We start from the raw sequence: 20,392 nt of genomic DNA on the forward strand, positions 1-20,392 counted from the left end.
CTATAGGCCTTCTCTGTGTGAACCCTGGCTATGGCCATCCACCGAGTCGCCTCTTCTGGCAGCTCATCATCCTCGATCACCACGTCATGGAGATCATCCTCCTTCAGACCTAGTTCATCCATCATTGCTTCCAGATCTGTCATGCCGCTCCCTGATCCTGAAGCAGCGTCCTCCATATTCCCCTTGCCTGAGGTGTTGGTCCGCGGGAGGTACAATCCCTACTGGTCCTTCCCCCCCACCGATGGCGGACCCGAGATCACGGCCGGACGGTATGGAGTAAGGAGAGGGGAGGCGAGGTCTCTACGGTGGCGTGATGGATCGCCGCCGCCGAGAGGAACGAAACCCTAACGAGAGGGGAAAACACAGACACGAAATGAGAGAACCGCATGGAAAACTAGATCGGATAACCAACGAAAAGACTATCAGAAAAGCCGTGCAGTGGTTTCTTCGTGGGCCTGCCCAATAAACCTTCCTTGAAGGCGACGCGATTTTCTGGCTCCTCTAGGCACTGCCGCTTCCCTCTCCTTCTCCTATTCCCAGGCGGCCAGGCCCCGGGCGCCGGCGCCGCCACACGGCCGCACCCCGTCAGCCTGATCCCCCACCCCACTATTCTCTGTCACCACGGCCGCTCGGGCACCCGCGTCGTCCTCGTCACGTTGTCCTGCGCCACTCCTCGGCGGCAGGCAGGACGGTGCGGCCTCGACATCGGCGTCTGCCGTGAGTTTTCTAATCTTCTTCTTCTAGGTTTCTGAATTTATCCGACCAAGAACAGAGGGTGACCCACATCCATTGATCTGTCTGCCGTATAGGCTTCTAAAAGTCAATCGAGTTTCAGCAACATTTTCCGCAATTTGCATTTGGTCGAGGGAGGAAGGAGTGGCTCCCAGTGGGCAACAGAGAAGGAGCAAGGTGAAATTTATGCACTACAATTTGTGCGTGCTTCCATGATTTGCCTGGTTACTTTTCTTGAACGTTAATTTTTTTTCATGCAAGTAAAAGATGATGCCATTATTCCCCTCTTCTAAAAGGGGATTGTAGAGTTAACTTGTGATTCCTCCTTGATTTTGCGATGTAACTCAACTACAGGAGATGTTGTTGTTACATACAGTACTGTATAACAGTTTGTACTTTCATTGTCGTTAATTGTGAATCTTCATGTCGTATTATTGTTCTAAGATAGTTTTTTTTTTAACTCCCCGCATTCATGTTGAAAATCCTGAGTCCACCACTGCATTCCGACCGGTCAAAAAGGAATCATGAACCTTGCTTATGACAGGGAGCACACTCACCAGTTGAAGTTGTACTTGCAATATCATCAATATATAAAAAACACCCTTATGTTCAGCTCAGATAACGGTACACTGTACATAGAAATCAAAGCATGAAGAAAACCATCAAATCCAAACCGAAAGAAAAAAGGTGTGCGGGCACACACACACATATCCTCTTTGCCCTTCAAAGTAGTACAACCATACAGCCAGAATCACATGGTTTAGCTCACGCACATCCTCGATCATACGCACACCGCTTGGGGTAAAATCACTATATCTCATATGTGATCCCAACTTTGAGCAACTGATCTTTCGGAATGGCTAGTGCCTTGTGCCCCTCCGTCAAGTTCTTCCTCAAGAATGTGTAAACATAGTTGACCACCACCTTCTTGAAGACCGAGGAGTTGGCTTTGGCGGTGACATTGGCCTCCCCCATCAGATACACCATCCCGTGTTCCACCTCTCTGTCAATCAGTTGCTTCTCCTCCTCAACTGTCCGGTTGGAGTGGAAGCTACCGATCCTCCCCGACGAGTGGCTGCTCACCCTGGCTTGGACCATCTCCTCGCTGTGCACTGCATTGCGTGTGGATCGCCCCGATGCCATAGATGGCTGATCATTGGAAGCTTCACCACCAGCGGTGATCTCCTCCACTTCGTTGTGTGCGAATGCGCTCTCCTCTTGAATGAACATCTTGAGCCCATCCATGAGGAAGGCAACAAACTCCTTGGGCTCCTCCAGCGTGTCGGTATATCCATACCGCGCCACGCAGCGGAACATCCGCTGCTCCCTCGGGCCGACCTGCCGGAAGAGAAACCTCTCTGCGGGCAGTACACGTGAGATGGGCAGGTGCTTGATGGACATGAACATGAAGATGGAGTGCACGGATGGTATCCTCTCGATCAGCCGAGGGAACACCGGAGGGATTCCCTGGACCAGCTCCGTGTAGAGGAGGCCAACCCCTGGGATCCTCCTCACATCGTTCTTCTCGAGCAGCACTGTCAGTTCACTAGTAGGCACGATGTGGTCCAGCTCGTACCAGTACCTCTTGACTTGGACGTAGTGCCATGCCGCCATCAGGCTCATCACGACCAGTGCGAAGCAGATGGGGAGGTACCCGCCCTCGATGAATTTCGACAGTATGGAAGAGAGGTAGATCATCTCTATGGAGCCAAACACGACGTAGAAGAGCGCGATGAAGATGACGTGCTTCTTCCATATGAGGAGCATCACGACAGTCATCAGGTGGGTGGTGATGATGAATGTAGTAACAACACAGATCCCTGCGAGTCACCAACATACATATCACACCAATTTTTGACCCATCAGGCTGTTGAAAGGATCATCAAACACAAATCATTGATGTACGAGTAGTGGCTACCAACTTACCATAAGCATGCCCGATGCTTGTGGTGGTTCTGAAGGCGACGGTGACTACGATGCTCGCCAATCCCATTATGAAGTTGACTTCAGGAATGTACACCTGCCCCTCGTATTTGTGTGATGTGTGGATGACTTGAACCCTGGGCATGCAACCCAGAGACAGAGCCTTGGAGAGGATGGCAAATGCGCCGGACAGCATAGCTTGGCTTGCTATGATGGCAGCAAGGATGGCAACGATGAAGGTTGGCCAGAACATTGGTGCTGCAGGAGGAACATGCACACATATTTATTTATTTATTTATTTATTTATTTACCAAGTACATATATTATTGCTGGGAATATGCTTATTTGTACTTGTACCTACCTGGGATAGATCTATAGAAGGTGTTTGCCACGTTCTCTGGGAATTTCCTCAGGTAAGCCGCCTGGCCGATGTAACACAGCCCAACAGCCGGGAACAAGATGCCGTTGAAGCTGATCTGTGGGATATATATGCATGGTTCTGTTATGACTTGTGGCTACGGAAAGATAGTTGACTTCCAAAATGAATCTACATGTAAAGAAGCAATGAAGTACCTGAACAGCCCTGATGTTGAAATGTCCCAGGTCAGCAAACATACCTTCTGTGCCTGTACATTCAGTGAATTCATCATGTCAGATTAACTGTTACAGCCTATGCAGGCAGGCAGGCAGGCAACACAAGGTCTTTTCAGTGAGTCAGAAAGGTTAAATTGTTGGTTACCTGTGACACACAAGATGACTCCACCAAGTGAAACCCATCCCTCCTTGCCATTCCTCTTGAAGTACTGTATGATATATATCGGATTGAAGGCCCGTAGGACACCGACATCATGAATGACGAGGTTGTACAAGCCGATGCCCGCAATGAAAAGGAACCACACCGAGATGACAGGAGCAAACGTGTAGCCGACCTTGTCGGTCCCGAAACGCTGGACCGAGAAGAGCATGAACAGGATCGCCACCGAGATGAGCACCACTTGTGCTGTTCAAGCAACCATGGAAGGCCGTCAGATCGGTGTGATGGACTGATGGGTAAAGAATATAAGAAAACATCTTAGCTACTAATCCTTCCTTCGATTCACATACTTTGAGTGAGGCTTGGTGCTTTTTCTCTGATCCCACTCACTGCAGACAGCACTGCCATGAACAAAATATATGTATGTTAGTATTACTTCTCCTTTTATGCATGAGAATATTATACTGTATGTAATTAATAGGCGTTGACTCTTTGATACATGATTGATTTATCTGATTGATTGATTACCAGAGATTGCGGGCGTCAAGGTTCCATCGCCGATCACCATGGATGTGCCGAGGATGGTGAGGGTGAAGAGCGCGATCTTGGCCGCCTTGCTAGACTCGAGCTTCTGCTTGGCCCACTGCGCCCTCCTCAGCTGCGAGTTGGGCGCTTCTATCCGGTAATTCGACACCGCAGCATCCTCGGCCTGCTGGTCCGGTATCAGCCTGATCTTTGCATACCGCGATATCAGGGAGTAAAGCGCAAACGTGCCACCTGCAAACAACAGCCAGCAAGAACAGCAGTGGGCAATCCAGCTTAAGCAATCCAGCAAGTAGCTAGGTACACTAAGTTGATGGAATTAATTGGGTTTATATGTGTATACATACCATCTCCGTTGTCGTTTGCGTAGAGCACGATGAAGACGTACTTGAGCATGGGTATTATGATGAGGGTGTAGATGATGAGCGACAGGACGCCCAGGAGGTCGTCGTTGTGCTTGATGCCGTCGGGGAAGGTGCTGGAGTAGACGTAGAGCGGCGACGTCCCGATGTCGCCGTAGATGATGCCGACGCTCTGGAAGGCGAGGCTCAGCGTCCGGACCCAGCTCACCTGCATATATATCAGTCATGCGTCGCCCAAAGGAAGTTCAGTAGGGTACTCTACTCACTGCTAGCCCCGTCAGATAAATGCAAGCAATTGACGTGATCATCGAGTTGCAGGGGGAGCACACATGGTATACATACCCGGGAGCCATGGTGGTTGGTATGGGACACCTTCTCTGCATCACCCCAAAGCGAGTCATGGCGCTTGAGCGGGGCAGGCGCTGTCTCCGTGTCCCGCGGCTCCTCCGCCTGGACCGACATCTCCTTCAGGGGGTGTTGCAGCTTGCAGTTCTACTCCGGGTTAGTGGCGAAGATCTGCAGCTGCAGGTAGCTAGCTCCTGTTGGAGGAAGAAGGTGAGGGCTTCTTTAAATAGAGCGGTGCGGATTTGAGCTAGCACATGAGGTTGCTCCTGAGAGTTGACATGAAACTTTCGTTTGCTTGAGGTGGCACTGACCGTGCACACCCAGCTGCTGCTACATTATCATACCTGGGTGATAATTGGTGCTATTTTAATCAGAGCCTCATGAGCACTTAAAAGTCATTGGCGTCTCTCTCATGTTCACGCGCGTGAAAAATATTCAAACGAATGCTGCCACCAGATCGAAGAAGATTGGTTAGCAAATGAAGCCTCGGGTTCGCGCGCAATTGCCGAGATTGTTTTCGTCCATTGACATTTTCCTCAGATAAACAAATCCTAATCATTGGTGCTATTTTAATCAGATCAACAACTGATCTTCTACAAGGTAGGTTACTTGCCGATGTACTTGGGTGTGTACGTTTGGAGTAGGCGACAAATAATGCCTTTTTTTACTACGTCGACAAATAATGTCTTTACTTAACGCGACGGTGTAGTCTCCGGATCGTTTTGGCATCACGTTTCACCTTTACTTGTACATGTGACCTCAGTTATGCTTATGCATATGCCGGTGTGAATTCACTGCTCGTATGACCTTGGGGCTTGTTTTATAAGTCGATACAAAAACACTATCGGGAAAAAGGGTAAAATATACTCCCTTCGTTTCTAAACGTTTTTAGAGATTTCAAATAAACTACCACATACGGATGTATATAGATATATTTTAGAGTGTAGATTCACTTATTTTGCTCCGTATGTAGTCACTTGTTAAAATTTCTAGAAAGGCGGGAGCACGTACGGTGTGATATACTTGGTTTAGATTTCCTTCTGAAGTGACTTGAAAAAAAGCTACAAACACAAACGCTCACATACACATGTTACCTACTCGAACGCATGCGCGCGCATACACACTCACACACACACACAATGAGCACGCCCAATCATCATACCGAAGACCCACGATACGTTTTTCTTTCTTCGGTTCGAAGAAGGAAAAGCGATCTCCCCAGCCCGCCGCCAGGGGAGTTCCTCCACCGCCGTTCCTCCGGCGGCTCCCCTCCGCCGGCCACCTCGGTCGTCGGTGATGAGGGGGGTTGTCGGATCCGCGCATGTGGACCGGTTTAGGCCTATGTAGTGTAGATTTTTAGGTTGTTTATCGTCTCATCTTTGGCGGCGGCGATGGCTGCGCTGAATAAAGATTCTTCAAATCCTGCCCCAACGAGGCGATCGGTTCTATGGTTGGGGATGGATTTGGAAACCAGTCTGTTCAAGCAAGGATGGCGTGGCGGCGACGACATCCTCGTGGTGGACATGTGTCCTCGGGCTCCGCTGTTGCGATGGCGTTTGCTCCGGCGTTGGCGTAGAGCTTGGGAGGTAGTCCAGGAGCGGATGCAGATTGTGGTCTGCATCGACGACAGCTGAAAGACAGAACGTGTGCTGGGTTCGTGGTTCATGGATGGCAGGTATGGTTTCCTCCTTCGGCGTCTTAGTCGTGGTGGGGTGCCAGATCTGGAGTTCGATCGCGTGTCCGGGGTGTTGCCCCGGTCTGATTCGTTCAACGGCAAGGGCTTCACTTTTGGTGAGCCACCTTGGAGGTCCGCAAAGCTGCATATCAGCGATGGAGCCGCGTCGAGCTCGGGTGAGGAGGTGATCCGTCATTCTTTTTTTCGGTGGCTGCTTTGGTGGTGCCAGAGGCAGGTGACGGGAGTTGGTGTCAAGCTCAGAGATGTTCTGCTATCTTTTCAATTTTGTCATGTCGGTCATTACGTGACTTGTATTTTGATCTTTATGATATGAATGAGACACGTATTACAATGCAAACACACACACACACAATGAGCACCTATGACAGACTACCCACATATCTCAATAGATACCATGTAGTTGAGGCGCACCTATCCCTAAAAAAGCACATATGAGATATTGAGTCAGCACATCTCAAAATTGACGCTCACATATACCTAGTAGTTGAGGCGCATATTAGCCGTATGATATACAATGAGATTGTAAGGTCATTATATACCTCATAGTCGACGGGAACATCATCTTTCGCTGAACAGAAATCACTGAATAAACTAGAATAATATCCCTCCAACCAATCCATCAGATATGTATAGGCGCGTCAAGTTTTTGGTTTTGCACGCCAAAGTACACCAAAGTACAATTGTACGGAACGATGCTCCCCGTCCAACACAGGTACACGGATGTCCCAAAACTAGCATTGTCATAGCGTATGGTGTAGTCGAGGGTTGACCTTGAAACCTTTACTAATCATTTCTTCGTAACAGAAACATTTAATCATTGGTGTTACTTTACTCGGGACGTCAGGAAACGAAGACATATTTGGTCCTCATCGTCATCTTCGCTAAACAAAAGAAAGATAAGAATCTCGACGAATAATTGTGGTTTGACATTTCTATGGGCAATCTTTCAAGGATATATAACTAAGAACAGCGAGGAGGAAAGCAATATATTTTTCATGCTGCTAGTGTGTAATCATCTACTTTCGCCGTGTCTTCTGCGTGTCTGGATGCATGATGTCATAGCGTTTTGTATGGAGCGCTAATATTCATACAACACATGTATTAATAAAAATGTGCTAATAGTCACCCCTTTCAAAAGGCGTTAAAAAAACTGTTTATAGTGATAGATGTGCATAACAAGCTACCAAATCGTAGTGAATTTTAGTGCCACAACATGCCTATATCTATATGCATGATGTAAGAATGACAATAAAGCCGTCTTGATTTCTTTTCGTGTGCAGGAAGTATTTAATCATATTTTGGCACGAAATTCCACTTGTTTATAGTATAACTGTTATGTAATGTTCATTCAGAAGAAAGAAAGTATTATAGTATACTTCCTCTGTTTCAAAATAGATGACTCAACTTTATACTAACTCTAAGGAAGTATGATAAAAAAAGATCGCAGCTGAAAATGTTGCATTTTCCATATCGAGCGGACATCCACAGAGCGAGAAAAATGTATTCCTTTTTTTAGAGGCAAAGAAAAATGCATTCCTGACTGCCCGCGGCCCGCCCTGCGTCTAACAGAAGTCCAAATCACGGCCCACGGCCCACGCCCATCGCATCGTCCTCCAAAGCTCGCCACCGCATCCCGTCGCCTCCTCTCTTACCTTGTCCCCCGCCGCTGCCGCTTCATCCTCAGCCATCGCCCACCGCCTCGCCGGTGACCCTCCCGTCCACCGCCCCCCGGCCCGCGAGTTCGTTCAGGGAGATGTCGTCAAGGCGCGAGAACGGGTCGGACGGCGAGGGGCTCGGAGCCGAGGGAGGCGTGCCTCCGTCGCCTCTATACGCCGCCCCAGTCGTCTGCCTCCTCCGGTCCGCCGGGGACTTCGGCGCCGGCGCCTTCGTTGGAGGCGTCGTTGGATACGGTATTATCCCCATTCCCCAACCCCGCCCTTTTCTTCTCCCAGATAACTCTATTTCGCGTCGCTGCATTCCTCATTATCTCTCTGATGTTGCTGTCCCCAAATTTTTCTGTTTTCGGAGTCAGCTCTTATTAGGGCGGATAGTGATAGAATTTTCCTTGCACTGACGCGTGCAATTCTCACCCGAATCCAAGCTTACGGAAATTCATAGATAAGGTTATACAGCCTTGCTAGATAATAGATATAGTGCTTTGCAGATAATTGCACATTGCGTGCAATACCTTTAGTTTGGTAGCCTGAATGTTTGTATGGTTTCTGCTAGTCTGAATGTTACTCCATCCGTTCCTAAATATTTGTCTTTCTAGAGATTTCAACAAGTGACTACATACGGAGCAAATTGAGTGAATATACACTCTAAAATATGTCTATATACATCCGTATGTGGTAGTCCATTTGAAATCTCTAAACGGAGGGAGTAGATGCTTATTGTGTTTGTATGGTTTCACTAACTTACATAACCTTTGTACTCTAGTTATTTTCCTCGCATAAAGTCCTTATGTGGCTCACTCGGTTCTTTTTCCAGGGCAAGGTTTGATCACTAAGAAGGGCTTCAAGGGCTCACTCAGCAATGCAGGCTCTGCTGCCAAGGTTTGTTGTTTATAATGCTTGTGGGGATATGTTCTCTCACATTGAAAAATGTGCTATATCCCTTTTTTCCAGACTGGATGCTCATGATAGAAATTTCTTGAATTAGACTTTTGCAGTTCTCTCCGGCATCCAGAGTTTTATTGTGTGCTTATTGAAAAAGCTACGCGGAAAAGATGATCGTAAGTTTACTTTTGCCGTTCTATTTGTGTGTTGGAATCTCGATGGTTGAACATATAGTATGAACTCAACTGACATGTTCCTTTGACAGTTGTCAATTCTGGCATTGCTGGATGTTGCACTGGCCTTGCCTTGAGCTTTCCAGGTACATTTATGTTGAACTAATGTTACTTAGTGACAAACTGACAATGATATTGTCTGGTTACTGTACCTAATATGAAAAGGATGGTGTATGATATTGGGTATCATTATCATTTTTTGTTAGTACTTACTAGTGGTGAACTTGTTTTTGTTTATAGTGTACAAAATATTTGGTGCTCTGGCTACTTGGTTGTTCAACAGCTATTTTTTCTGAAAATCTAGCAACGCTGAATTGTTATGCGTAAATTCTTGGTTGGCAATCTGTAAAAAACTCCTACTTCCTAAAACTGTATGGTTAGGACAATAATTTGCATTTGGTAAACTGTTTAGTATGTAGGTAGTCCATTGAGCGTAAGTTATATGTTGTGTGCTTGTAGTTCTTGAATTGGATTTCAAGTGATACTTATTTAGAGAGATCGGGTGTGAATGTAAACTGAATTTTGTCTATAAATGCATGACTGAATTGCTTCCTGTAATTGTTGTATTTTATCAAAGCTGGTTTCCAAGAGGTTCAGTATCATGTCTAAGAAATTAAGAAAATCAAGATACCTTGTTCTTAATACACCTGAGTGCGTGTTTTGCTTGTTATTGGAATCTTGCACCCACTGGATAAGACGGGACAGGGTCCAAATTAACTGATAGATGACACTTGAAAAAACAATCGAGCTATATTCATGTCTAACACATCATGTAGAAACTGAATCACTCATGCATCTGTGGTTCTGATTTGCACATTTTATTGAGAACAATTCGCTGCAATGTTCAGTTTCAGTTAGTGCTCATGGGTAATACGTTGCCTGAAAAAGGTCAGCAATATTAATGGCTAGCTGGACACATTGTTATGCATGCATCTCTTGTTAGCTCAAACTGCACCCCTATGTCGATTTACCGGCACATATGTTGTACATGCATTGCTTTTCTCTGTAATATTCAGTGTCCAGTGAGGTATGGGTCTATAGCTGGCACATTGGTATGATGTTTGGAGATTGGATTTTTGTTTCTGGAGATTATTTGTGCATGCACCAAGCTGCTCTTTAGAATCCACTATTAATACCAATCGACAGTTTATCTCTTGACTAGTTGCATCATTTTCTCATGTGGTTGGTTCTCTTAATCCAGGAACACCTCAAGCCATGCTTCAGAGCTGCGCCACCTTCGCAGCGTTCTCTTGCATAATGGAGGGGCTGAACAAGCAGCAGGCTGCAATGGCCCACACGCTCCGCGGAAATGCTCTGACCTTTGCGCACGAGAAAGGTGGCGTTCTTCCCCCTTTCACGCTTCCGCCAATTCTCGACGCATCAGATGCTCTAGCTTCATGTTGCCAGACCTTGGTGAAGCCCAAGCACTAGACGACGTCATAGGGAGAGAAAGAGAGATGATCAGTAAAAACCTTAGCTCCAGACTTCCTTCGCGTATGTAGATTCGTTTCTGGAATTGTCAAGAGTGTAGATTTGCTTCCTTGCCAGGTTTTTCTTGCTGCAGACCGCTGTATGTGCTCCTTTGAGATTGTAGCAGATAAGAATTCTGAAAATTTCCGTCGCCCGACCTTCGTGTTCGTGCTTCTGTTAACATCTGAGATATGGTTTGTGACGGTAAGAATGAAGTCATGGTGGTTCTTCAGATTCTGAATATCTCTGATCCATACTGTATAATACTAAGCATTGCCACTGGTATCTTTACATTGCACTGGTAAGTATCCTACTGGTTGCTCTGAAGTACGAACACACTGGCCTACAATCGAAGCTGCCAGTGGTCGACGAGATTGATTTGCAGAGGCCGGTGCGCCTAATAATGAATAATTCAGGATGCAGCTGCCGGCGTCCACTTGGCCACTCTGACCTCGCCGGACGCGTCTCCGGTGAAGATCACGCCGGGGGTCCTGAGCGACGTTGCCGTGACCTCGCCGTTGCAGTGAATCTGCCCTCTGGGCTTGAACGACGGGAGGTCGTACACACGGACGACGCCGTCGCCGCGCGAGACCAGCAGGACGGGCTTCTTGTCGGCGTCGTGCGTCCCGTCCATGGTGACCACCCGTTCGCCTTCTTCTCTGTGGGTGTAGTGCACCTCCAGCTCGGGGTCGACGTCGCCGCGGTTCGGGTTGGACCTCCAGGCCTTGACGGTGCCGTCGACGGACGAGGAGAGCAGGAAACGGTCCCAGCACAGCAGCGCGGTGACCATGGACGCGTGGCCGGCGAAGCTGCAGACGCACCGGCGAGTCTCGAGGTCCCAGACCCTGATGCCGCCGTCCGCCGCGCCGGAGTAGAGCGCGCCCTTCCCCTGGGCCAGCGACGCGACGGCGTGCCCGTCGTGGCCCGCGAGCGCGGCGACCTCGTCGAAGCGCTGGCGCCCTCGGTCCAGCCTCCACATGTAGATGGCGCCGTCCTCCACGCCGGCGAAGAGGCGCTCGTCGTCCTCTGCAAGTAGGGCAGTGACTTGCGCGGCGGCAAAGGGCAGCCGCAGCCGCAGCTCCTCGCCGCTCCCCGCTTGGAGCGCCCTGACGGCGCCGCGGACGCCGACGAGCACCCACGGGCCCATGGCGATCAGGCGGCCCACCTCCCCTTCCTGCACCGGCGCGACGCGGACGCACTGCCCGGTGCCGCAGTCCCAGGCGCGCACCGTGCCGTCCAGGCTGCCGGAGAAGAGCTTGGCGGACCCTTCCGGCACGGCGACGCCGGTGACCGCCTTGGAGTGACCCTCCAGCCGCGCGACGCCGCGGATGCCGTCGCCGACGCACCACGCGTCGCCGCCGGGTGGTTCCTGGACGCGCTCGGAAGGCGCCGGAGGGACCGCGGCCCCGCGGGCATTGGTTGCGGGGCTGGGTTTGGCCTTCGTCGGGGGCGGCACCGGAGGAACCGCGGCCTCTCCTTCATCGGTTGCGGCGCTGGGCTTGGCGATTTTGGAGGAAGTGTTGACCCAGGTGTTGCTGCGCTTCTTGGCGACGACGACCGGCGGCGGCGGCGCCGGATCGGCGTGGAGGAACCGGCAGGGGTTCCGGCCGCAGTGGCCGGACTTCCAGTAGCGGCAGACCGGCGGCGGCGCGGTGCCGGAACACGCAGGGTCGCCGCGGCGCAGCTGATGCGAGGCGGGCGGGAGGGGTTGGCGGCGCTGCACGGCCGCCATGGAGGGAGGCGGCGATCGAATGGGAAGGGGGGGATTCCGCGTTCGCCGGTGGGTTCGCGTTCAGCTATATGTAAGATCGGCAACGGGCCCGAGCCCGGCTCCTCCGGTTCGTGCCAGTAGTACTACTTACCGACTCCAGCATGCAAAGCGCACACGGCAGCGCGTTAGTGGTTTTGCAATAAAAAACCCTAGCTAGATTACACCGGGAAATTACATTTTTTACAATTAATGTGCATTAGGTTTCTTTGGTATTTAATTTTGAGAAAGAGATGTATCACACCATATCAGAAACATAACCATATCTCTGTAGAAGACAAAAATCACGATTTCATCCTCTTATACCATGGTAAAAGCGTAGCAACAGACTCCACGCCTTGTGAACACGAGGGTGTGTTTGGTGGCCTTCTCGCCCTTGTTCTCCATCGAGACATGCTGGCTCTAGACATGCCCGAGTACATACCTATTGGTGTGGTAGCATCCATGCTAAGCTGAGATTTTGTTTGATAGCATGTATACGAGTTCGGTGTAGTTACCTTGTTCCTGATATTGTAAGAATGCCACCACAAGCATGTACTACTCCCTTTGTACACTATACACTTTAGTGATCTAAAACGTCTTATATTAGTGTACAGAGGGAGTAACAATGAAAAAAAAAATTGCATTACTGCTCTAGACATGGAAAACATTGAACCAAGTATCAAAGAACAAGGCAAACAACATTGCTGCTCTTTCCAATGTAGAATTTTCATAGATTAAGGACACAAACCGATGAGCTCTACTCACTGCCATCTAGAATTGCGGCGATCTACAATATAAACTGTGTTAGAATTGTAATAATATTTTTTTTGCAGAAATTCATTGTTTTGCCACCAAACACATAAGAATGCAAGCTGTTGAACATTCAAGCCTCCTTCAAAATTCTCGGACTCCACCAAACACGCCGCGAGTAACTTAAGCAATTCAGTCTCAGGTTGTCATGGACGAAATATTTCCTTCTTCAAAACTCTCACAAGAGTAAGAGTAATCATGCTGGAAAAGCAGGGCATAAGGGTTCAACTGATTGTGCCTTTGATATAACTCGAAAAATACAGATACAAAGGGCAAATGGAGAAACACCATGTCCTCCTCTCTGCAGATAACTCCATAGTTCTGGTGACAACAGAAATGCAATTCTCATACTAGGCAAGCTGTGTATGATGATACTAATAGTCTAATACTACCACTCATTTTACTGCCCACTCATCATGACTGATATCAACCAATGGTTCCTCCGACAGGTCCATCATCAGTCCGCCATATGTATGCTGGCCTCGACTTGCTTGGCGGTTAACAGGGCCCGGACTTCGGTATCTTGATCGGCCATCTCGGCGGCTGCCTGCCCGTAGGCATTCTCCTTCTTGGGACATGCGCCAGCTTCGAGCAGAAGCTTGACGGTGTCCATGTGTTCCCCTCTGGCAGCATGGTGGAGTGGCTGCACGGAGCAAACACATAAGGTTATAAGACCACGCCGATGGCACATTTGCTGCAAAATCAACATGGTTGGCATATGATCGAGTGGTCAAGAGGGTTTACAGTATCGCCTTCAGCATCAACGGTGTTGAGCATTCGCGTTGCACAACCCTCAGCATTTGCAGCAAAACTGAGAATGTACTGAACTATCTCAGTGAAGCCTGTACAAAGAGTGTCAGTAAATAAACTAAACACATTGAGTGCAAAAAGGAAAAAAAAACAGCTCACTGCAATTAAAAGAATGCATACCTCCAGCACAAGCATCATGGAGAGGAATTGCCCCTTCTTCATCTTTGCACTCTAAGTTTGCTCCACGTTCCAGCAGTAGCTGACAAGATGAACCTGGTTAGATACAACCATTGAGCGGAGAAAAATGACTAAAAAGGCCAAGGAAAATGTAAACCTGCACGCAAGGTAGATGTCCATATAAGCATGCCAGGTGAAGCACAGTATCACCATCTTCAACTGGATCATCAATGCTGCCACCATAGTTATCTGTGTAAACATAACAGTGGAATCTAAATAAAGAGCTCCATCGATATCAGCCACATATGCAGGCATGTTTTTTTCTGTTGCAAATAATTGGCAAAAACACCACCATTAAAGCAGGTTAGACTGACCAAAAAAAGTAAAGTATGAAGACAAAATAGTTTAGCAACAAGAGTTTTGAACCAGTGCAGCAATATGGCCCGACACACTGAGATGGTTAGACAATCACCATACGGACCTCAACTAATCGTTATATGATTGTAACACTGCAAGAGTGAGATCTGATAACGATCACTTAGACAAACTTGAAGAGAGAACTTGACAATAACCATGTAAGATAAGCATCCAACCTATGTACCCAGCTCTACCCCAGCAATAGCATTTCCCTTGTTTAAGTTTCAATTTAAGAACTATTAATTTACGTATGCTAGTACAAGACTAAAAAACATAGAAGTACTTTCTTTTTACGAATATATGTTCCTAAACAATGGAGATTATATCCTTACAAATTTTCAAGGTAACCATAAAAATCACCACAAGGGGGTGTTCTGAAGATGAGACCTAATGAAGATTGATAACATTCATGGGAAAGGTCTGTTTGGTTTGCTGCCCATACTAGCCCTGCCAAAAAACTGGGTGCCTATCAAATCTTGGTCATTGTCTGGTTTGCAGTCAAATTTTTGGTTGCCAATGGGTATCCACCATTCCTCTCACAGATTTTTGCTAAATAGTTGGCCAAATGAGGGTGAGGAATTCCTTGACCAAAAAATTGGCAAGCCACCTCTTACCAACATTTGGTAGGCTAGTGTGAGCATCAACCAAACACAGCCGACATGCCAGCCAAGCAAGCATAGCAAGCAATTCAAATAAACAAGCTAAGATTCCCAAACTAGAGTTGTCCTTCAAATTTTCTAGGGTTAGGCAAGGAAATTTAAATTGTGTTTTGACATAATAGGATGGCTTTTAAAAAATGCTTGTGTTTTGCTAATTTTAGAACCAACTGATAGACAAATATCATCTCAAGAGCCATACAGCAAATTGTTTCATTCCATTAAACACTAACAAACGTTTTTCTCCAACAAACATTTTGTTGCTTCCTTGGCATAATACAGCATCCCCTGTCTCCCACAAAGATAAAATAAAAAATACAGCATTACCCGGATGGCTCTAAATCGATTGTAATAATAAGAGATGCCATTGGCAGGTTAAGTCGCCACGTTTTCTACAACATATATGTCCTAGATTCCAGCAACAAAATTTATAGCTTATCATACATATATGTGGTAATTCCACACGCAGAAATGCATCCTAGTGCTACTGGACTAAGTGAAGACTTTGTTCCTGGGTCACTGAGCTGATGGAAGCACACAGAGGGCGTGTGCAGAAGCGACCCGAACACAACCCATACATCGCAATCATCCAACACAAGACTTGCACCAGGAAAATCCAGGTAGAAAATACAACCCGATCCGCTGACAAGGCCATAGGTTCAGGCAGTATCACTAAACTATACGCTGAAACATCTGCAATTTTCACCGGGACGCCATGAAAAGCGGCGGTCTGGCTAGTGAATTAATCGATATGGTACGCGTACTCTGCTCTAATCAAACAACCTCGTAGAACCCTAAAAGTATAATCCAGATTCAGGGGGGCGGAATTAAGCCGGTACCGAGCGCGGTGCGGAGGGCGTTGACGTCGCCGTTCTGGGCGGCGTCGGAGAGAGCCTGGAGGTGGGGGGGCAGCGGCGCCTCCTCGTCGTCGGAGGGGGCGACGAAGGCGCCGGCCTGGTCGGCGACGTCGTCGTCCTCGACGAGGCCGTTGCGGCCGCCGGGGACTGCCATCTGCGGCGAGGCCTCGCTGGGTCTGGGTCTCCGCGCGCCTGGGCTTCGGTGGGCTCGCGAGCGTGTGCTGCGCTCTGACGGCGGCTGCGGTCGAGACTTGTGTCGAGAGCTCGCGGGGACGAAAAACCTACCTAGGCGGCGTGTGCCCTTTTATCTCGCGACGTCGGATCAGAAACAAACGCTCTAGATCATACGGAATAAAACGTGATATATATGGGAAATAGATAGTTAGGTCATCCTCGCCTCCGTCCCGTAAACCGGCGATTTTTTGCCGGATGGCCCGGTTTATGGGATCTGCTAGCGATGCTCTAAGACGCACCCTGCCACCCCTCTCCCCACCCCTCTCCTCTTTCGTACTATTCCTCACTCTTCATCCTCCCGTCTCATTGTGCTTCCATGAGTTTGACGGTGGTGTCTTCCCCATTTCATTTTGCCGCTCTCTTGGGAACTTAGAGAAGATGGTTGGAGGTGTTGCCAACAAGGTTGTGATTTTAACCTCTGCCATGATCGCAATCGGTCGTTGCATCATCGGCACACTGTCGCCATAGTCAATCAATCACCATTATCATAATCCATTGCCTAAGGCGATGATTAATGAAAACCACACCAAACAATTATTATGAGGGGTAATAAGATATGTGAATAGTAAATCTAGATACAAAGGAAATGACTATCACATATGAGAAAAAAAAAGATATGGCTACTCATATCACAGATGGAGATTCACAAAGAGGAGGAAGATGTGTACGAATAAAGCTAATGTAGATGAGGTGAAGATGTGTTTAGACCGGCCGTGTACATTGATGACTTTATGAAAATAAGATAAAGAGATTATTTTTTTATGAAGACATAATTGTATGTTATCCCAAAGATGCTAGTTGGAAGATCATCAACCCCTCAAAAGATCACCAAACATTCACAAGTTAAAGACCTTTTTTCACGTTGAGTTGCATGCATGTTTCGATAGTTGTGACAACACAAAATTATGGAGTACCAATATTAAGTGAGCAAAACACAAGTGATGGCGAGTGTGTACATGGGTCTTAGGCCGGTCATAGTGGGGAGTAACTTAGTAGTGTCATGCATATGACACTAGTCTATGTTACTATCTTCATAGTGCAAAGTAACATAGTAGTAGTATCGTAGATGGCTTCATTTATTAGCTCATAGACTCATTTTGCCTCGGGAAACGCTATGTTACAGTAACATATTATGTTACCACAAGCACCTCTTTCCTCATAAAATACTTGCCACATAAGCAAAATTGTCTTGAGATGTGTTAAGTTACTACCTAAATCATCCCCACTATGGCTAGCCTTATGAAAAGTCAATATATGTTGACAGAGTTAATATGCCATGCTTTTTAAATATGTTTGGTAGTTTCGTAGTGCGTCCTGCATCTATGTCCAGAGATGCGATGAGAGAAGAGGTCGAAGAATGGCTCGAGCACAAGACAAAGCTACTTCGAGATTCCATTAACAAGAGAAGCATCTCACTTACAACTCGACTCTGGAAGACAAGGTTGCCTTGAAGCTCCTCTTCTCTTGTCAATCGATCCGAGGCTTTCAAGATTGCTCGTATCTGGCATCTCAATCTAAACCTTGTAAGGTATCTTGAGTAGATGATTCTTTTGGGTTTTTCACGTACATTATCTCTTGAGTTTATTAAAAATTAGGGTGAATGATAGTAAATGTGCCCCCATAAGGTTTTTATAGGCTAGAGGTACTTGATGAATGACCAACCTTGATGTGCTAGATATCAATGAAACGAGTACACTCTTATTTGTTGGTACACAATCAAACATTATGATACATTTTAAAATAAGAAGGAAAAAACAATAAAATTTATGTATACTATGAACAGGACAAACTTTACAAAAAAAATGTAGGGTCAATCTCAAACAAGCAACGAACTGTACTTTCATACCCTAAAAAAACGAACTGTACTTTCATAACTGCATTCTACGCCTTGTGCAATGAAAAAAATAGCGCGCTACAACAAAATAGCGGCGACCTCAAAATATGCTATTAACTTGCTATATCGCGCTATAGCGTGCTATTAGCGAGACGTTGTACACCGATATATTTAGCAAGACAATTCTCAATACGCTGTAGCGTGCTATTAGCGACATTATAGCACGCTATTTTTTTCAGTGCTTGTGCTACCATCAATGCGCCAGGGCCGACGGGTCGGGGAACCCGCACACCCCGGCCACCGCCGAAACATCCACCGGCCCGCGGCTCAGGCACCCTGTCAATATCCCAACCGGACTGTCTCTGTTCTGCGTCACGGCCACCGGGGCGCCGGTGCGGCCGCCACCCGCGCTCGCGGTCACCACGCTCCACTGGACGCTTTCCTCGCTGGGCTCGTGCGGGCAGTCGTCGATCATTAGGCTCTTGATCTCGAACAGGTCCGAGCTCGACTCGCTCCCGCCGTCGTCGTCGCCGCCGCCCCTGCCGCAGCTGACTTTCACCGGAGCTGGAAGAGTGAAGCTTCCTCTCCTACAGCTCGCGCTCGTGTACTCGCCCTGCTTCTCTTCCCTCCCTACGGCTGCCACTCCTGATGCCCCGAGATTCAAATTTGGCGGGAGGCCAGCAACCACGCCACGGTGGCCGTCTCCGGTTAGCCCGAGGCCAGCCTTCTCCCTCCGCAGGTCTTTGTACCACTCGATATTGCTCGCCGTCGCCGATGCCGCCAGCTTGCTCGATCCGGCGGTCTGCGTCGCCACGGCGGCCGCGCCGTCTACGCGCACGGCCCGCTTCCCGGAGCACAGACGCAGGAGCACGCCGACCTGGAGGCAGCACTTCATGCAGCGGTATCGCGGGCGGCGGCGCGCATCCCGGAGGAGAACGGTCTGGCTGTAGGCGCTGCCCACCGAGCCGGCGCTCGCCGACGACGCGCGCGTCCACGCCGGCTCGCTCACCGGCACAGCTGGCCTCGCCCCCGCGGCCACAACCTCCACGCGCGTGGGCGTGGCGGGGCCCTCCTGGTGGTGGCCGTCCATTGCGCCCTTGAAGTAACGCTCAGCCGAGAACACGTCGAGCTCGCCGTCAGCGCAAGTGCCCTGCGGGCTCGGGGTGCTCTTCGGCGGCGATGGAACCCTTGCCGTTTCCGGGCCGCTGTCCACGGCCTCCCTGGTGAGGTCGACGGAGGCGGGCGAGGTGCCGTTCCGGCGCCGCCCGAACAGCTCCTGCTGCTCATAGCTGACCTTCAGATCACCATTTCTTGTGTGCTCCATGCTGTACCAAGTCTGCATATGTCAAAAAACACAGAAGATGGTGTGAAATACCCACGCTTATATAGACAGCCCAAAAATATCGGAACACATTTTCACAATCTTTTGTTGTACAAAGATCAAAATGATGTGGTCAATCGATCAAAAAGAAGTCTGCTGCTGATCCGTCTCTGTGAAGCTACTGTGGGAAAACAGGGACGAGTTAATGATGCTGTGAACTGGTCGAAAACAGAATGGTTGGAGCACTGATGGCCATATGTTTCTGCAACGTTTCTTGGGAATTCTAGACTCGGAGCAAGCAATCTGATCATGGTGGTTGTTGGTGCCTCGACATCCACAAGTCACAGGTATTCCTGGAATTCTGATAGAACTCTTGTTAACGTTAACACTCCCCTTGAAACTGTTCCGAAACTGACAGTGACATGGCTAACATGCTTAATTCAGAGGAGACAGTTTCTCTTAGATTTAATAGCCCTTGGCCCACTAAAATTCTAGGCCACGGTCCAATAAAATTATTAGATATCTAAGACCTATTTAACTTGTATAATTGTGGCCATTGATCTGACGCCCCTCTCCTCTCCTGAGCGCCGCCCCTCTCCTCTCCTGAGCGCCGGCGGCCACAAGCCAGCGCCGACCACCACTCCGGTGCCGGCGCCCACTCCCCCCGGGCCTCCTCGTCCGTCCCATGGCCGCGTCCATGATTTCAACCTGCTAGTTAACCCAGAAGATAAAAGCAACGGCCTCATAAACCAGAGGATGATGGCGCGCTTTCGGGCAAAACTGAACACACTCGAGCTCAAGGAGCTATACCTCAATGGCCGCCGATACAGATGGTCAAATGAACGAGCAGAGGCAACACTTGAGAAATAGACCACGTTTTCAGCTCTGCTTGCTGGGAAGATCTCTACCCATCATGCCAGCTCACGGCCCTTGGGTCCTTGATGTCGGACCACCGCCCCTTGCTACTGGA

At 48.5% G+C, this 20,392-nt stretch overlaps 5 protein-coding genes across 5 annotated transcripts; 1 reads left to right on the forward strand and 4 right to left on the reverse strand.

Annotated features, from left to right (window-relative positions):
- Positions 1–1,321: 1,321 nt before the first annotated feature.
- LOC123098763 (potassium transporter 1) lies at positions 1,322–4,966 on the reverse strand. Its single transcript, XM_044520842.1, has 9 exons — positions 4,657–4,966; positions 4,300–4,522; positions 3,938–4,186; positions 3,760–3,810; positions 3,395–3,655; positions 3,229–3,281; positions 3,017–3,131; positions 2,659–2,913; positions 1,322–2,552 (listed from the first exon to the last, which is right to left on the reverse strand). Exons 1-9 carry the CDS (start codon positions 4,774–4,776, stop codon positions 1,543–1,545), a joined length of 2,337 nt encoding a protein of 778 aa, XP_044376777.1. The 5' UTR covers positions 4,777–4,966; the 3' UTR covers positions 1,322–1,542.
- A 2,995-nt stretch (positions 4,967–7,961) lies between these two features.
- LOC123098765 (mitochondrial import inner membrane translocase subunit TIM22-3) lies at positions 7,962–10,848 on the forward strand. Its single transcript, XM_044520844.1, has 5 exons — positions 7,962–8,265; positions 8,846–8,910; positions 9,017–9,089; positions 9,179–9,232; positions 10,348–10,848. Exons 1-5 carry the CDS (start codon positions 8,109–8,111, stop codon positions 10,575–10,577), a joined length of 579 nt encoding a protein of 192 aa, XP_044376779.1. The 5' UTR covers positions 7,962–8,108; the 3' UTR covers positions 10,578–10,848.
- On the reverse strand, positions 10,849–12,461 carry LOC123098764 (zinc finger CCCH domain-containing protein 17). The gene has a single exon (XM_044520843.1). It carries the CDS (start codon positions 12,346–12,348, stop codon positions 11,029–11,031), a length of 1,320 nt encoding a protein of 439 aa, XP_044376778.1. The 5' UTR covers positions 12,349–12,461; the 3' UTR covers positions 10,849–11,028.
- Positions 12,462–13,317: 856 nt separating this feature from the next.
- On the reverse strand, positions 13,318–16,319 carry LOC123098767 (ankyrin repeat and SOCS box protein 10). The gene is made up of 5 exons (XM_044520845.1): positions 16,016–16,319; positions 14,261–14,352; positions 14,107–14,185; positions 13,921–14,018; positions 13,318–13,819 (listed from the first exon to the last, which is right to left on the reverse strand). Exons 1-5 carry the CDS (start codon positions 16,185–16,187, stop codon positions 13,634–13,636), a joined length of 627 nt encoding a protein of 208 aa, XP_044376780.1. The 5' UTR covers positions 16,188–16,319; the 3' UTR covers positions 13,318–13,633.
- Positions 16,320–18,171: 1,852 nt separating this feature from the next.
- LOC123098768 (uncharacterized) lies at positions 18,172–19,582 on the reverse strand. Its single transcript, XM_044520846.1, has one exon. The coding sequence runs from the start codon at positions 19,423–19,425 to the stop codon at positions 18,355–18,357; it is 1,071 nt and encodes a 356-aa protein (XP_044376781.1). The 5' UTR covers positions 19,426–19,582; the 3' UTR covers positions 18,172–18,354.
- Positions 19,583–20,392: the final 810 nt, after the last annotated feature.

Source organism: Triticum aestivum, chromosome 4D (genome assembly GCF_018294505.1).
Source record: "Triticum aestivum cultivar Chinese Spring chromosome 4D, IWGSC CS RefSeq v2.1, whole genome shotgun sequence".
Taxonomy (NCBI): domain Eukaryota; kingdom Viridiplantae; phylum Streptophyta; class Magnoliopsida; order Poales; family Poaceae; genus Triticum; species Triticum aestivum.

Bases quoted from the DNA above. Each gene is read 5' to 3' on its own strand.
- LOC123098763 (XM_044520842.1), bottom strand. From the start codon at position 4,776: ATGTCGGTCCAGGCGGAGGAGCCGCGGGACACGGAGACAGCGCCTGCC. The intron at 4,523-4,656 runs GTATGTATACCA...ATATATATGCAG, and splicing joins CCAACCACCATGGCTCCCGG to GTGAGCTGGGTCCGGACGCT. The intron at 3,656-3,759 runs GTATGTGAATCG...TTGCTTGAACAG, and splicing joins AGCACCAAGCCTCACTCAAA to CACAAGTGGTGCTCATCTCG.
- LOC123098765 (XM_044520844.1), top strand. From the start codon at position 8,109: ATGTCGTCAAGGCGCGAGAACGGGTCGGACGGCGAGGGGCTCGGAGCC. The intron at 8,911-9,016 runs GTTTGTTGTTTA...TTCTTGAATTAG, and splicing joins ATGCAGGCTCTGCTGCCAAG to ACTTTTGCAGTTCTCTCCGG. The intron at 9,233-10,347 runs GTACATTTATGT...CTCTTAATCCAG, and splicing joins CCTTGCCTTGAGCTTTCCAG to GAACACCTCAAGCCATGCTT.
- LOC123098767 (XM_044520845.1), bottom strand. From the start codon at position 16,187: ATGGCAGTCCCCGGCGGCCGCAACGGCCTCGTCGAGGACGACGACGTC. The intron at 14,019-14,106 runs GTATGCATTCTT...CTCTTTGTACAG, and splicing joins CCATGATGCTTGTGCTGGAG to GCTTCACTGAGATAGTTCAG. The intron at 13,820-13,920 runs GTAAACCCTCTT...TGCTCCGTGCAG, and splicing joins TTGATGCTGAAGGCGATACT to CCACTCCACCATGCTGCCAG.
- LOC123098764 (XM_044520843.1), bottom strand. From the start codon at position 12,348: ATGGCGGCCGTGCAGCGCCGCCAACCCCTCCCGCCCGCCTCGCATCAG.
- LOC123098768 (XM_044520846.1), bottom strand. From the start codon at position 19,425: ATGGAGCACACAAGAAATGGTGATCTGAAGGTCAGCTATGAGCAGCAG.